The 14,619-nt window shown below is 59.6% G+C and overlaps 2 protein-coding genes across 2 annotated transcripts; one reads left to right on the plus strand and one right to left on the minus strand.

Moving 5' to 3' along the window:
• Positions 1–58: 58 nt before the first annotated feature.
• Positions 59–7,874, minus strand: P3H1 (prolyl 3-hydroxylase 1). The gene is made up of 15 exons (XM_040533629.1): positions 7,408–7,874; positions 6,683–6,835; positions 6,144–6,333; positions 5,535–5,666; positions 4,450–4,589; positions 3,411–3,500; positions 3,229–3,281; positions 2,738–2,859; positions 2,411–2,538; positions 2,210–2,305; positions 1,879–2,029; positions 1,381–1,498; positions 1,088–1,163; positions 752–892; positions 59–638 (listed from the first exon to the last, which is right to left on the minus strand). The coding sequence occupies exons 1-15, from the start codon at positions 7,864–7,866 to the stop codon at positions 495–497; spliced, it is 2,193 nt and encodes a 730-aa protein (XP_040389563.1). The 5' UTR covers positions 7,867–7,874; the 3' UTR covers positions 59–494.
• C21H1orf50 (chromosome 21 C1orf50 homolog) lies at positions 7,865–11,356 on the plus strand. The gene is made up of 5 exons (XM_040534007.1): positions 7,865–7,925; positions 8,008–8,153; positions 8,946–9,032; positions 10,123–10,254; positions 11,014–11,356. The coding sequence occupies exons 1-5, from the start codon at positions 7,865–7,867 to the stop codon at positions 11,194–11,196; spliced, it is 609 nt and encodes a 202-aa protein (XP_040389941.1). The 3' UTR covers positions 11,197–11,356.
• Positions 11,357–14,619: the final 3,263 nt, after the last annotated feature.

A 14,619-nucleotide genomic window follows, 5' to 3' on the forward strand; every position in this document is an offset into this window, starting at 1 on the left:
AACGGGGGCTGATGGCACGGCCGGGAGCGTGCCTCCAAGGAGCCGTGCTGCGAGCAGCTTCTTCGGAAAGACACCTTTATTCACCGATTCTCTGCAGAAGGCACTGAAGTAGCGGTGGTGCAGAGTGGGCTCCAGCAAAGCATTAAGGCACATTTAGAGTGGCTCCAGCCCCCTCAGGCCCACACTGCTACCTTGGTACTGAGTCCTCAACCGTAAAAGATCCTCCCCCGCCCTTTGCCCCACATCTCCCCTCTACCCCCCTGAGTCTGGCTGCTCATCTCCACGGCACCCTGAGGTCAGTGGCAGCTCTGGTGCAGGTGGGTGGATGCCATGGAGCAGCACAGGGCACCCCCAGCTCCCCCTCCTGCACAGGGTGCATCGGCCACAAGGTAGGTCCCAGCTGGCGCCCCAGGGCAGAGCAGCCAAAGCTGTGTGCTGCAACCATGTCCCAAAAGGCTGAAGCTGGTGGTGCTGGCCCTGGCAGTGCAGGAGTGTCAGAGCTCGTCCTTCCTTGCTGCATGTGAGCCATCAGTGGCAGTGAGAGCTGGTGGCTCCTGTTCTGTGCCTGTCTCCTGCAGCAAGTCCACCTCCTCTACCCTGAAAAGCATCTTCACCAGGTCGTCAGCCTGCACACGCTCCTGCGGAGCAGAGCTCATGTCAGACCCTGCTACCCCCTGCTTCCACAAAGGGTAGGGGATGACAGCCCAAAAAAGCTTTCTGCTGCCAGGGAAGAGTGGGCTGAGGTGCTCACCCGCTCACTGTGCCGTGGGTCCAGGGTGAACCAGAGGGCAATGGCGCAGCGCTGGCCTTTGGTCACAGCCTTCACCCCGTGGGGGTTCTCCGAACCGGAGGAGAAGCCCACGGCACGGCCACATTGGGGCTGCACCTCTGCCTGCAAGGGAGACGCTGGTCGGGACCTGCTACACCAGGTGGGGTGAGGGGGCAAGTCAGCCCCCGACTCGCAGTAGCCCCTTGCACTGGCACGGAGGACTGTCCCAGGGGACAGCAGCAGGCTGGCGGCCAGCGAGCAGGAAGGGGGTTTGGTACCAGGGTTGCACACAGATGCACGGGGGGCTGAGGTACTTACAGTCTCCGTCTTGGCATCCAGCTCTGTGAAGTAGAAAGCTCCCCCTTCAAAGTCCCCATTGAGGTAGAGGATGGCACTAAAGAAAGCAGGGGACAAGCACAGGTGACATCCATCACCCCAGACCGCAGCTCAGCGAGCAGGTAGGTCTGGAGCTCCCCAAACACCACAGCAAGAGACGGAGGCAGGAGAGCCCAGCATGGGCTGCCCTCCCACCCCAGGGGCTACTGGCCCACCTGCCGCTAAGCCTTAACGCCCTCAGACAGAGAAGCTCTGGCCCACAAACACCTCAGTACCTGTAATCCCGGAAGGTGTAGGCTGGTGGCTCCTTCACACACACCATGGCCTCCGCATTGAGGATGCAGTTGTCCACATGCACCTCATGACTGTTGTCACTCCGGCCTTCTTGCTTATCTAGGGTGCAACAAGACCTGGCATTTCAGGACCCCTCTGTCCCTGCAGGGCGGTGACCTGTCCCCAAGCACCACATGTACGGAGATAACAAGGTCACCTGTAGCCTAAAGCCCTTCCACTCGCTGCAACTTGGCCATATGGACTTGTCTCATGGCATTTCTTCCTGCCCTCCAGACACAGCCTCCCCCTGCACCCAACCCCAAATGCCTCTGAGCACCAAAACCCAGCAGGGTATGAAGCTGCCTGGAGAGCCAACAGGGCTGCTCATCTCCCCAACCAGACTTAGGGACAATCTCCCCACACCTTCCTTTTAGGAAACGAGATAGGAGAGCAGGTGCCCTGATTCTCCTTGTGTCACACTTCCCTGGGGCCGTGCTCACCCTCGATGGCTGTGCGGCACACCAGGTGGGAGTAAGAGAAGTGGAGCGGGACCTCCAGGCGGAAGTAGGACTCCATCATGTGCCGCACCTTCTCCGTCACATTGTAGTAGAGGTGGGCGCTCTGCAGGGGAACCTTGCCCTCCTGGCCCAGCTGCAGGGGGCAGACAGGACACGGGCTCAGCTGCCAGCTGCCCTGGGGCAGGAGCCCTCGTGGAACCCAGCATGGCAACTGAGGCAGCCCCAGGAGGCCTGCAGTGGCAGCCGCCTGCCTTCAGAGTCCCCTCCCTCATCACCGCAGCTTGTTTCTTCCCCTCCCCACAGCCATCCTAACCTTGAGGGCCTTCAGGACGGTCACGCCATAGAAGGTCTCGCTGGGGGTGTGAGGAGATGTCTTCCCACGATAGCCATCCCCAGCCGAGGCAGCTGCCTGCAAAACCCAGCTGATGTTATCCCATCCGACTTCTGAACCATGGGACGTGACCCTTCAGCATCCCTGCCCCATTTCTGCCCGTTCCTCCCTCCCCGTGCTCACGTTGGTCAGCCTCTGAAGCTCCCGGCACTCCTCAGCTGACAGGACCCCGTCCACCACGACGCGCTGCGAGCCGTTCAAGGCCTTGGAGTTCATGGTGACGCTGGCTCCCTCGTACACCAAGGGGCCACCTGCAGCACAAATGGGATCAGGAGGGAACGTGGATGGGGCTGGGGGCTGCTGGCCCCAGCGTACAGCGCTGGTGGGGGTGCTGTGGTTAGCCAGAGCCTTTTGCCTGCTCCTGCCACCACCTGCACGGACGGACTGGAGGCTGGCACCGGGGACACGGAGGTCCCTCTCCCTCACCCCCTGACCCAAAGCTCCCCGCACCTTCTCGGATGAGCTTGCTTATATCAGCAGACTCCTTCGCCTTCTCCTCCACCAGCGTCTCGATCTCCTTCATGAGGTTGCCGATCTCCTCCGAGATGCGTGCCGCTGTCTCCCGCTCCACCCTGGGCACACAGTGGCCATCAGCTCCACAGCCCCACTGTCCCCATGTCAGGAACAAGGCATGCCAAGGCAAGGACAGGACAAGTTGTGTCTAGGGGCTGGTGACAAAACCCAAGGTGGGAGAGCGTCATCTCCGCACAGCCCTCACCCCCCTGCCCCAAGCCACTCATGGTGGCCTACCCAACCCTGTGACCCAAGGGCCAAGCTGGAGAACCAAGTGCTGCCCTCCAGCAGCCTCTCCCGGCTCCAACATCAAATAACTTCCCTGGCAGCGACTCTGCAGCCCCCCAGTTCAGCCCAAATCCCAGGAAGGCAGCGGGGTACTCCCCACTGGTTTCTTCCCCACCAGGAAGGCTCGGGCAGCTGCTCACTTTTGTTTCTCTCGCAGCCTCTTTGGTATCACCTCCTCGGGGGTCCACGTGTCCTGCAGCCACAACAACAGCAACATCAGGAGCTGGACGAGGATCCAGCTCGGACACAAACTGCTCATCCCTTTCCCCTGCAGACATGTCCCCTCTGACTGCCACAACCAGCCAGGTCTAACGCCACTCACCGGGTCCACAAAGGGGATCCCAAAGACATCGTAGCTGAAGAAGAGCAGCTCCTTCTCCATCAGGCTTCGTTGGCGGTATGCCCGGATCTCCTGGGGCAAGGGACAAGAGGGATGGGTCAGGGCAGTGCATAACTGCTCTGGAAACATCCTGAGTGAGGGCAGGAGGGTGTGGGATTTGCTTTGCTCCCATGGGCCTCCCTCCAGACCCACTGCTCTCATTTCCTAGACCCTCTGGCAGCTAGGGAGCAAGTGACTTCCCCATCCTGGTTGCACTTTCCTATGTGGATGAGCCCTAGGGACAGGATGAGGGAGACAAAGGCACATGGAGGGGGGCACATGTCCCTCCTGCAGGAGGCTCTGGAGAAGCAGATTCCCTTTTGTGCCCCATTTGATGCATGGCAGTGACCTGAATCCCTGCCTACCACCTCTAAGGCAGCACCAGAGCCTTTGGCCCCAGCTATTTTGAAGTGAGATTCTTTCCTTTTAAAGCAAATTCACTTCAGTTGTCCAATCATGTAGCAGAGGTGGGTTTGATCCTCTCAAATACATGCCTTCACAAAAAAAGTCTGTTTGCCTCTCCCAAACCTCTCCCAGGAGAACTGTTCAATTTGTGTAAGCAATCAAGCGTTCACTTGGCCACGCAAATTGGCCAAAGCTATTTAGTCAGCGATGTTTTTCAGTCTCAGCTAAGTTCCAGCTGTTAACAAGCAGTATTCCCTCCTATCTGCCCTGACCCAGCAGCACAGGGAACAGATTTGCCTTGGGACTTGCTCACAAAACCACCAGCTCTGTTACATCGCCCAGGACAGGAGACAGAGAGAGGCGCGAAGCACACATGAGCATGGATCAGTCAGACTCTCCTTTTTGGTCTGAGGCCAGCAGGTCTCTCATCCATCCACTCCTCTCCGCCCTGCTGATGGAGGGTGACCACTCCCACCGCAAGCCCACCCAGAGCTGACTGTGAAACCTCTGCGAAGGCTGTGAGCCCCAAGAGGACAGAACCTGTCCCCATGTTGTCTCGTCCCAGCCGGTCACCCACCTCTCGGGGTTCAATGGGCCTGGCCAGGTCTTCCCCCAGGACAGCAGTATAATAGGCCAAATTCTGGTTCATCACCTCGTCGTTCGGGAAGAAGAGCAAGTAGGTTTTGGTGCATTCAATTGCTTTTTCGTAATTCCCACCTGGAAAGAGAAACAGAACTGTTATGGCACGTATTTTCCCTGCCTTGCTGGTGTCCAGCTTTAGCACAGGCATGATCCGCTGCTGGGACAGCGACTGGGGAGGATGAAAGGGGTTTGGCAGGGGCTAGTCATCAGGGAGAGGACACACTGGCAAGCCCAGTCCAATGCAGAATAAACAGATCATAAGCTCTAAGGCTGGACACTTTCAGTGCATCAGAGGGAGTAAATGGGGATGCAGAGGAGAAACAACAGAGAAAAACTCTTGTTATTCTGCAAAAGGTCTCCCTTGCAAGCAAGGGTAGATACTCTGGAGGAAAGATAACCACTGCCACAAAGGGGAAGTAACAGCCCAAGGCCCTCTCCCACCTCCACCTCACCAGAAATCAATGCCACTGGCTGGATAGTTTTCATGCTTGGAAATTATATCTTAAAGCCTATTTCCAAACAGCAACACCCAACCATTTCCAGACCATCCTGCAATTTTCAGCCACTTAAGCACTCTGACCTACTTTCATCTACAGTATTCCATCCTTTCAGTCTTCTTGGGGTTCATTTTTTCCTCCTTCTGGAGAAATATGCAAAGAAATAGTTCAACTTTTTCTAAGGAGGAGAACAACAACAACAGAGGCGCATTTGCCTGGGTTATAACTAACTCTTCTGGAGGGTGCCTCTGTCATTTGGAGTTTGAGGTTGAAAGTTGGCAGGAGAAAAAAAAAAATACTTCTCTAGGCTGTAGTGAAGCTTCCTGGGAATTTGGCGTCTAAAGGGGGACAGAGACTTACTGCAACCAAGGGCAGCAAGACCCAGCTCTCCTGCAGCACATTCCTGCCCAGGGAGAAGGGCCTGCCCTTTATTTCTACCCCAGAGCACAACGCCCGTGGTGATGACAGCAGTGCCAGGTGCTGGAGTCCCAGCCAGCAGAGGACGGGGCAACGAGCTGCTTACTGTTGTAGTAGGCAAACTGCAGGTAGTTGAAGTGCGAGGGCAGGAAATCCTCCAGGGGCTTCTCCCGGCCAGGCTGCGAGGCAAGCTCTGTAACGCAGCCCTGCTTGCAGCTCAGCACCTGCATGTAGTGATCTGGTAGGAAAAAAATACCCACGTCACTGCTTGCATTCACCAAAGGGCTGGTGGATGGGACCTTGGGGGTCCCCACTCCAACCACCTGGTGCCAGAACTGCACCAGGGCTCTTCAGTGTCAGAACCCCCCAGGGATGGTGGTCCCCAGCTCCTGTGGGGCTGGTGCCAGAGCTGTGCCACCCTCCAGGGAAGGAGGTGTTCCTCATTCCCAGCCCCAGCCTCCCAGTCTGGTGTCCTGGTGACCCTCTGCTGGTCCCTCTCGTTTCTCCATGTCCCTCTAGGAGTGTGTGGTGAATCCTGGGCAGCATCCCCAGCATTGAGCAGGTAGAAACACCTCCTACAACTTACTGACCAGGCTCCTCCTAGCAAAATTTAGGATGGGGCTTGCCCTTTTCAGGATGAGATGCATGCTCACCCCACAGGGAAATCAGGGGAGTCCCCAGGCTGTCAGGCAGGATGCTGTACACACACTCCTACCTGTCACGGCCTGGAAAAGATCTGCATTGTACTCCAGGTAGTTGTAGCCTTCGTAGTCATAGGGCCCCTCGCAGAGCGCGCGGCACTCGGTGTCTGCCACAAAGTACTCCGCCAGCGCCTTCTCCAGGTGCAGGACAGCCGCAGCCGGCTGCTCCTCTGTGTAAAACCTCACGCCTAGCCGAAATTCAGTCTGTGGAGAGCCAGGCTAAGGAATGACTGCGGGGCCTGCTGCTCCTTGCTGCAGCATCCCCCTCACTGCAGTGCCCCCACAGCACCGAGGGCAACCCTGGGAGAGGGGAACCTTGCTCCTGCCACAGCCCCTGCTGCAGGAAAGCCCTTGTCACCCTCCCAGGGCATCCCAGGGGATGTGCCCTCGAAGCCACTCAGCCCATGCTGCCCAGTGCCCCTTGGTAGCAGACCCACCTCCTCTTCCCCATATCCAGCCATGGCCAGGAATTTTAGGATCGTCACCACGATCCCAGCCAACAAAACCCAGCTTTGTAACCCCTATGGATAAAACCCGTGGATGGGGTGCTCACCATGTGCGGCCTGGCCTCCAGGTCGGTGAAGTCAGCCTCCTTGACGCCCGCCATCATCTGGTAGTACTCCAGGTTCTGCTTCATCTCCACGTGCTCAGGGTTGGCCACGAAGAAGGTGTGCGCCGCCGCCACAGCCTTCGCCACCTTGTTGATCTGGGTTGGGGGTGGCGGGAGGCTTGAGGAACCTCCCGGCCATCCCAGGACCAAAACCTCCGCCCCGCTCGTCCGTGGCCCGTGCCCGTGGTGCTGAGGGGAAGCTCCCCAGGGACCCGATGGGGTCAGGGAACAGAACAATAAAGGTCAGAAAAGACCTCCGGGACCGTCCCATCCAGCCGCCCCCTACCCAAAGGGGAGCAACCCGGCTCTGCCCCGCCGCTGCGCCTCCTCCAGCCGGGCCGAACCTCCGCGTCCCCCCCCCGCAGCCCTCGAGGGCCGGTACCGGGGCTGTGTGCGCGCAGAGGGGCCGGTACCGGGGCTCCTCGCCCCCCTGCGCGGCAGGCCCGGGGCGGGCCGCGGCCAGGCCCGACGTGGCACCGCGGGGGGAGCCGGGGAGGGCGGGGAGGGCCCGGGGCCGCCTCCCGACCCCCGCCGCCAGGGCGGCCGCCGGCCCCCGAGCCCCGGCCCCCAGCATCGCCCCCTCCCGGGGCCCGGCGCCCCCCCCGCCCGCGGATCTCCGCCACCGGGAGGACCCCGCGGGACGCTCCCCGCCCCCCCGCGGGCCGTACCTTGAAGTAGGCGACCTGGAGGTAGTTGTAGGGGCTGCGCTTGCGGAACTCGCGCTCCAGCTCCTCGCCCAGGCGGTACCGGGAGGGCGCGGCGGGGCCGCAGCCCCGCAGGCAGGCGGCGCGCCGCAGCAGCCCCCGGAAAAAGAGGAGGTCGCGGAGCGGGGGCTCGGGCTCGGGCTGGGACCGGGGCTCTTCCTCCGCCGGCCCGGCCGTGGAGTTGGCGCAGCGCAGGCGGCACCGCAGCAGCCGGGAGCGCAGCGCGGCGCGGGCCCGCAGCGCCCGCTCCATGTGCAGCACCACGGCGGGCCAGTCGCCCCGCGCGTACGCCTCGGCGCCGGCGGCGAACAGCGCGTCCGGGGGCTCGGCCGGCAGCGGGGGCTCGGCGGGCTCCGGGGGCCCCGCCGCCGCCGCCCACGCCAGCAACGGCAGCAGCGGCAGCAGCCGTCCCGCCAGCGCCATGGCCCAGCCTCGGCAAGCGCCGCCCCCAGCCGCCCCTCGCCTCGCACCGGGCCCGCCCCGCCCCCCCCCCCGCCCCGCGGCCCCGCCCCGCGGCCCCGCCCCGGCGCGGCTCCGGCATGGCGGCGGCGGGGGGAGCGGAGCCCGGCGGCGGCGGCGATGGCGGCGGCGGCGGCGGCGGCGGCGCGGGCCTGGCCCTGGCCCTGGGCCTGGCGGAGGGCGGCGCCGGGCGGGCGGCCCGCGTCGGGGACCCGGGGGACCTGGTGGCCCTGGCCCGGCAGCTGCAGCAGGTGAGGGCCGGCGGGGAAGCGGCCGGGGCGGGTGTGGGGCTGCGCGGCCGGCCGGGGTCCCGCTGCTGCCTGGCCTCCTCCGGGGCCTCCCGGCCCGGCCCGCTGCTCTCAGTGCCGCCCTCCGTCTCCTGGGGTCCCCTGTCCTGTGCTGTGTCCTGCTGCCTCCCCCTGTGCCTCCCAGTATGTCTCGCCGCCTCTCCCAGTCGTCCCAGTGCCTCCCGGTATGTCCCGCCGCCTCTCCCAGTTGTCCCAGTGCCTCCCGCTATGTCCCGCCGCCTCTCCCAGTCATCTCAGTGTCTCCCAGTATGTCCTGCCACCTCTCCCAGTCGTCCCAGTGCCTCCCGGTATGTCCTGCCTCCCCTGGCGCCTCCCAGTGTGTCCTGCTGCCTCCCCGAGTGCCACTCGCTGTGTCCTGTTGCCTCCCCCAGTGCCTCCCAGTCACCCCGGTACATCCTCCTGCCTTCTCCCAGTGTGTCCCGCTGCCTCTTGGCCTCGCAGAGTCTCCTGGAACATCCAGCCGCCCCCTCCGCTGCCGGCTGCAGCCCCAGGCACCCCGGTGCCTCCTCCTGGCCCCGTGGCTGTCACCTCCCTTCCTGGGGGTGCCTTGGTGTCCCCCTGCCAGGCCGGCGGGCTCAGAGCTCCCTGGGCAGCTCCTGCACCGCCGCAGCCCTGTCCAAGCCCTGAGCGAGGCTGCAGCCACGGCTTCTCCAGCGCACACCCAGATCTCTGGCGTGGAAGTGTCCGGAGGGCCCTGGCTGCCCCGGTCGTGACCAGCCCCGCTCTTCCTTGCAGGCGGGTGACTTCGTCCGAGCGAACGCCTGCAACCGCCTGACCGTCATCGCCGAGCAGATCCGGTATTTGCAGGAGCAGGCTCGGAAGGTGAGGGCAGGTCTGGTGGCGGCCGGGCGGGGGGCTCGTTGCCTTGTGCTTGCACGTTGGCTGGGAGGAAACAGGGAGGAAAAAGTAGCTTCGTAGGTGATGGCCAGGCATTTGGAACAAGCTGCAACCCGGATGTGAATCATTGCCAGAAGCCAAACAGAGAAGGTTCAGTGGGGACACAATGGGGGTTTATTGTCTGGTACCAGCTGGGGGCAGGGGAGATGTTTTTGGGGCTTACCCTTACTCCTCTGCATAGCAAGGAGGACTTCTGCTTGCGCAGGCCAACTCCTTTCTCAGGAGCAGTGGGAGCTGGGGGCCAGACCAGAGCAGCTCAGGCGTCAGTGGTGGCTGCGTGTCGGGAAACTCCTGTCCCTGCAGTGTGTGGGTCGTGCTCCAAGGAGGACCTGGCACAGAAAAGATGAGCTTTTCCCCGGTGATTGGCCACGTCTCGGCTCTTGAGTATGTCCCGGCTCTTTTGCCAGAGCGGTCAGCCCCGGCCACAAACCCAGCGGGGCTCGGCTGTCCTCGGTTCTGCCTTCACCCCCGGGGCTGCAATCATGAGTTCTGGAAGCAAAGAGAAGTCTTGGAGTGAGAAAGGCGCTGCCGGTCACTGCGACTGGCCCGCAGCCATCAGGGCGAGTGCGACATTTGGTCATTATCTGCTGGAGCCATGGAGCAGTCAGCTGGTGGAGCTGGGGAGCTGAATTCCTGTTTGTTTGCTGTCCCTGTCCCAGGTGACCTCTGCAGGGCCTGGTGACCGTGTGGGGAGGCAAGGAATGACCCCGGCATGTGGTGGGGTGAGGTGCGGAGGTGAACCTGGGCTTGTGAAGAGGTTGCTGCTGCTTGGAGGTCTCTCCACCTCGGTAGAGGGTTGCATGAGGCCCAGGGTTCAGCTCAGACGAGGAAACAGAGAAAATAAATTGTCCCTTTGGAAAGTATCCGCTTCCTGGGGCGAGCGAAGATGTGCTGCGTGAAGCCAGAACTGGGCTGGGAGTGCAGGGCCATGCAAGCAGTGTTTTAGGCAGATGTGATAGTGTGCAAATAAGTTATACGTTATATTTCACCTGGAAATCTTAAATTGTTTTTTTAGGTATTGGAGGAAGCTAACAGAGACGCTGACCTGCACCACGTGGCCTGCAACTTTGTGAAGAAGCCAGGAAACGTTTACTACCTGTATAGGCGGGAGAGTGGCCAAAGATACTTCTCCCTCCTGTCTCCTAAGGTGCGCGGTAACAGCTTTGGAGGAACTGGGAGAGGAGAAAAACAACAAGTTTCCAGTGCTTGGGCACTTCTGGAACTCAGAGAAAAGCACCAGCTTGTTGGAAACGTTAGTGGGCCCTTGCCCATTTGGTGGTGTTCTTGGTCTGAGTTACCTGCTGGTGTAAGAGCCATTTTTTGAAGTTCTCTTAGATGCTGGTAGAAGGTGGGTGAGATTTGTGGCAGGTAGACCTGAACTCAGTCTCTGCAGTGCTTTGTCTGGAAGTAATGAACAGCAAACGTGCCCTGGGCCTTCCCTGTCCAGTGCGGCTGGGTGGCAGCACAGTTTGTTCAGGTGCTTCAGCGCAGGGGGCTGGGTTGTTTTGCAGCTCGGTGTTTCGTTTCTGTGGGAAATGGGGATGGCTCTGCCCTCGAGTGGTGGGGTTGGTGTCGGGGGTGTCTTCCTCCCAGGCACCCCTTTTCTTGCGTGCAGGGCGAAGGCTTCAGAGAAAGCAGAGCAAAGTACAGAGCAGGGTAGAGGAGCTCTGCACAGGTTGGGGTGATGTTGGGTCCCCGAGCCTCCCTGTGTCAGCAGTGCTGTAGCTTGATCCAGTCTTAGACTCGGGGTAGTTGATCCTATTTTTACATTAGAAAATGGGGCAGTTGTGTAGCTGGGACTGCCCCAGAGGTGGAAGGGCAAGCCAGCCCAGACAGAGAGGCCATCAGCACAGTCTGGCTTCGAGGGAACCTGAGCAGTGATGTGAATCTGTCCTTTCTCCTACAGGAGTGGGGGACCAGTCCCCACGAGTTTCTCGGTGCCTATAAGCTCCAGCACGACATGTCCTGGACTGCGTTTGAGGACATCGAGAGGCGAGATGCTGAAATAAACATCCTGGACAAGCTGCTGAGCCGGCAGGCGGTGCTGCCCCCGTGTACAGAGCCCAACTTCCAGGGTCTCACCAAGTGATGCGAACCGTGGTGACCACGCGGGACCTCTGAGCAGATGGGCAGTGTCTGGGTGCTGCCAAAGGCAGGGCAAGGAAAGAGACCAGGAAACAAACATGCTGATGCTGCAAGTACTTGCTCTGCGCTTTAATGAGACTAATTCTGAATTCAGTCTTACTGGATTTTCTAGTAATTGAGTAATTTATTTATTTGACTTACGCCAAGCTGTATCAAGTGGCAGATAATATCAGGTGGAGTAATTTCAAGAGGGCTTGGGGCAAAAAGCAAACATGCTTGGGGCGGATGTGGTAATGCTACAAAATGTGTCCTACCTGTCTGGCTCTGGTGTACCTCAGTGTGACTGCCCGCGGCAGGTAATGATTTCAGGGCTGGATTTTGGCCCTCATTAAACCACGCATACTTAGGAAGCCCTGTGGCCTGGGAAGAGTGGTCAAAACCCCACGCAGAAAGGTCTGTTGTGACTTGAGTACGTGGGTCTCTGTCCCAGCTGGTGCAGAGTCTGAACCCCTGAGCCTCAAGCATGGGGTGGCCTGGAGCCCCCTAGTTCTGGAAGAGCGTCCTCAAAAGTGCCAGGCAAGCTTCAGGCCGTTGGCCTGGCTGCTGTGCATGGTTCGGAAGGTGGGTGTTCCACAGCCCTCGTGCATTCTGTGAGGAAAGGCTGAGGGAGCTGGGGATGTTTAGCCTGGAGAAGAGAAGGCTCCGGGGTGACCTCATCGCAGCTTCTTATACTCAAAGGGAGCTTATAAAAAAAAAAAAGATGGAGAGCAACTTTTTGCTCAGGCAGACAATGATAGGATGAGGGGGAATGGCTTTAAACTAAAAGAGGGGAGATTTAGATTAGAGGCTAGGAGGAAATTCTTCACTCAGAGGGTGGTGAGGCACTGGAACAGGCTACCCAGAGAGGTTGTGGATGCCCCATGCCTGGAGGTGTTCAAGACCAGGTTGGATGAGGCCCTGGGCAACCTGATCTGGTGGGTGGCATCCCTGCCCGTGGCAGGGGGGTTGGAATTTAAGGTCCTTTCCAACCCAAGCCGTTCTATGATTCTGTGATTTCCCCTTGGCATTGAGTGTCTGAGCTGCCAGAGTGAGACAGGAGTGTGCAGGGGCCGCTTACACTGGATGTATCTGTACCAGAGCACTGGAGAAAATGAAACGAATCAAACTTGATCTCAGATGATCTCCAAGATGGGTCCTGTGTCCTGTCTGCATGCCCAAAGTCCTGCTTTACCAGGGAGGCTCAGTGGTGTGTGGGGCTGGTAAGCCATCTCCAGCCTCTCTTTTCCACCAAGAGCTGGGGGGAGGCAAAGATCAGAGCTGAGGAGATGCCTACCCTCAGTACCCAGGGAACTGTGCCCCTGGGGTCTGGCCCAGCGGGGATGGAGGTGGGGCTTCTCGGTGGAGCTGGACTCTCCTCACTTCTAAGGCAGCAGGAGAAGAGCGTTGTCCTGCCTGGCTGAAGAGCGGCAAACCGCCCCAGTGCCCAGCTTTACGGGCTGGGGCTGCTGGCACCGGCAGCACTGCTCCTCCCCGGGGAGATGGATTTGCTCACTGCAGCCTCTCCAGCTACCGGCACGTGTTACCCGTACAGATTTTTGCCTTCCCCTCGTGGTGAGGAGCATGCACTTGTTGGGGGAAGGTCCCCGTGCCCCCGAGGGCTGGCAGCACCGATTCCCCGTGGGAAGAGCTGTTCCCTCCTGCGAGGGGAAGAGCAGCATGTCCGAGGGATGTGGGTCATTCCTGGGCTGATGAGGCCAGCGTGCCCCGGAGTGGACCCAAGCTGGGGCCCAAGCAGACCTTCCTGACTCCTCGCCACGATTTCCCAACCTCTCCTCCTGCATCCCGCTGCCGCGCACGCTGGAGCCATCCTGGCCAGCCGGATCTGAGCCCTCAGAAGGTGTCCTGGTCTCACAGGGGTGTGACAAAGCTTCCCCGCAGCCTGCGTCCCTCCTGCCCTGGGCTTTCTACTGTCCCGGTGCTGCCATCGCCGTAGCTCAGCCCCATCCCGGTGGCTGGCCCTGGCAGCGGCCCAGTCCTCGGGCAGTGCAGGACTTTTCAAGCAGCTTTTCCCAGCACGCCCTTCCTTGCTTGGAGCACAGGGCAGATTAAAAGCAGTGTGTTGTTATTATTAGACCAGGGCATAATTAATTCCTTATCAAGTCATGAGTGCCTAATTTGATATATTTTTTTCTTTTTTCTCTGCTTGTTTCATCACCTCAGGTCCTATTTTGCTGCATGATATTAAATCTTAACTTGGAAGGGAGAAAGTTAATTACTGCATGGGTTTTTCCGTGGTGCTAATTACAGCAACATCAGGGACCTTCTTGTGTGGTGATTTATGCTCCTCTGGGAGGAGGGTATTCCTGCCCTGGTTGTATCTGTTCTTAAAACTAGGACTAAAGGGAATGGCCCAAAGTTGTGCCAGGGGAGGTTCAGGTTGGAAATGAGGAGACATTTCTTCTCAGAAAGAGCGGTCAGGCGTTGGGACGGGTTGCCTGGGGAGGTGGTGGAGTCACCGTCCCTGGGGGTGTTCAAGGGAAGGTTGGACGTGGTGCTTGGGGACGTGGTTTAGTGGGTGGTGGTGGTGGTAGGTTGGACCAGATGATCTTGGAGGTCTTTTCCAACCTTAATTATTCTATGATGCTATGAAAAGCTGTATGTTGATGTACATGCACAAGGGGGTTAGGGTGATGTTCACAGCCTTCTGTCCTTTGCAGCTTGTGGTTTGGTACGTGACTTCACACCTCCAGCAAAGGCCCTGGCCCGCTGTGCCCCAGAACTCCCCCATGCTCCACTGCAATTCCCCTGGGTGCCAGCACTTGCTGTTGGAGTGACAGCTGCCTGTCACAGAGGGTTAGTGCTCTGAGCCAGCCTTCTTCCAGCTCTGCTCCTTGTCCTGAGCCCTCCGCTCCCTTAGGTCCTGCTGTGTGGCTGAACCTGGCGGCTGCAGCTCCCTGTCACTTTAGGTGTGGCAAAGGCGTTTCCCTTGGGTTTGTAGCAGAAGAGTGAAAACACTACGGCTGTATGAAAATACACAGAAAGTACCAAAAGGTGAGACATGGAGCTCGCGGGCTTGTGTGGGGCACTGCTGCAGAGCCGAGCAACCCGCCCCAAGTAAAACGGGCGGGGATGGAGCTGGTGGCGGGTGGGTGAAATGTGCCAAACTGGAGCCTCCTGTGGCACCTGCAGCAGAGGACGAGTTTCTACTCCAGCATCACATCTCGGTAACATATCAATTATTAGAGAACAGAGTAGCCAGTGTTGGCAAAACCACTGAGACAGCTTGGGGAGGGAGGATCCCCTCAGTACCTCCAGGCTCATGAGTGCATCCACTTGGTTCAGCCTCTCCTGTGCCCTTTCCTTGATGCATTTTGGATCAATGGGGCAGGAGTTTCATCATGAACAAGGCACCAAACAGCAACTGGGA

Source organism: Cygnus olor, chromosome 21 (assembly GCF_009769625.2).
Source record: "Cygnus olor isolate bCygOlo1 chromosome 21, bCygOlo1.pri.v2, whole genome shotgun sequence".
NCBI classification, from domain to species: domain Eukaryota; kingdom Metazoa; phylum Chordata; class Aves; order Anseriformes; family Anatidae; genus Cygnus; species Cygnus olor.

Bases quoted from the DNA above. Each gene is read 5' to 3' on its own strand.
- C21H1orf50 (XM_040534007.1), top strand. From the start codon at position 7,865: ATGGCCCAGCCTCGGCAAGCGCCGCCCCCAGCCGCCCCTCGCCTCGCA. The intron at 7,926-8,007 runs GCCCCCCCCCCC...GGGGAGCGGAGC, and splicing joins CCTCGCACCGGGCCCGCCCC to CCGGCGGCGGCGGCGATGGC. The intron at 8,154-8,945 runs GTGAGGGCCGGC...TCTTCCTTGCAG, and splicing joins TGGCCCGGCAGCTGCAGCAG to GCGGGTGACTTCGTCCGAGC.
- P3H1 (XM_040533629.1), bottom strand. From the start codon at position 7,866: ATGGCGCTGGCGGGACGGCTGCTGCCGCTGCTGCCGTTGCTGGCGTGG. The intron at 4,590-5,534 runs GTAAGCAGCTCG...TTCTCTTTCCAG, and splicing joins GCAGTTTGCCTACTACAACA to GTGGGAATTACGAAAAAGCA. The intron at 2,306-2,410 runs GTGAGCACGGGG...TGGGTTTTGCAG, and splicing joins AGCTTCAGAGGCTGACCAAC to GCAGCTGCCTCGGCTGGGGA.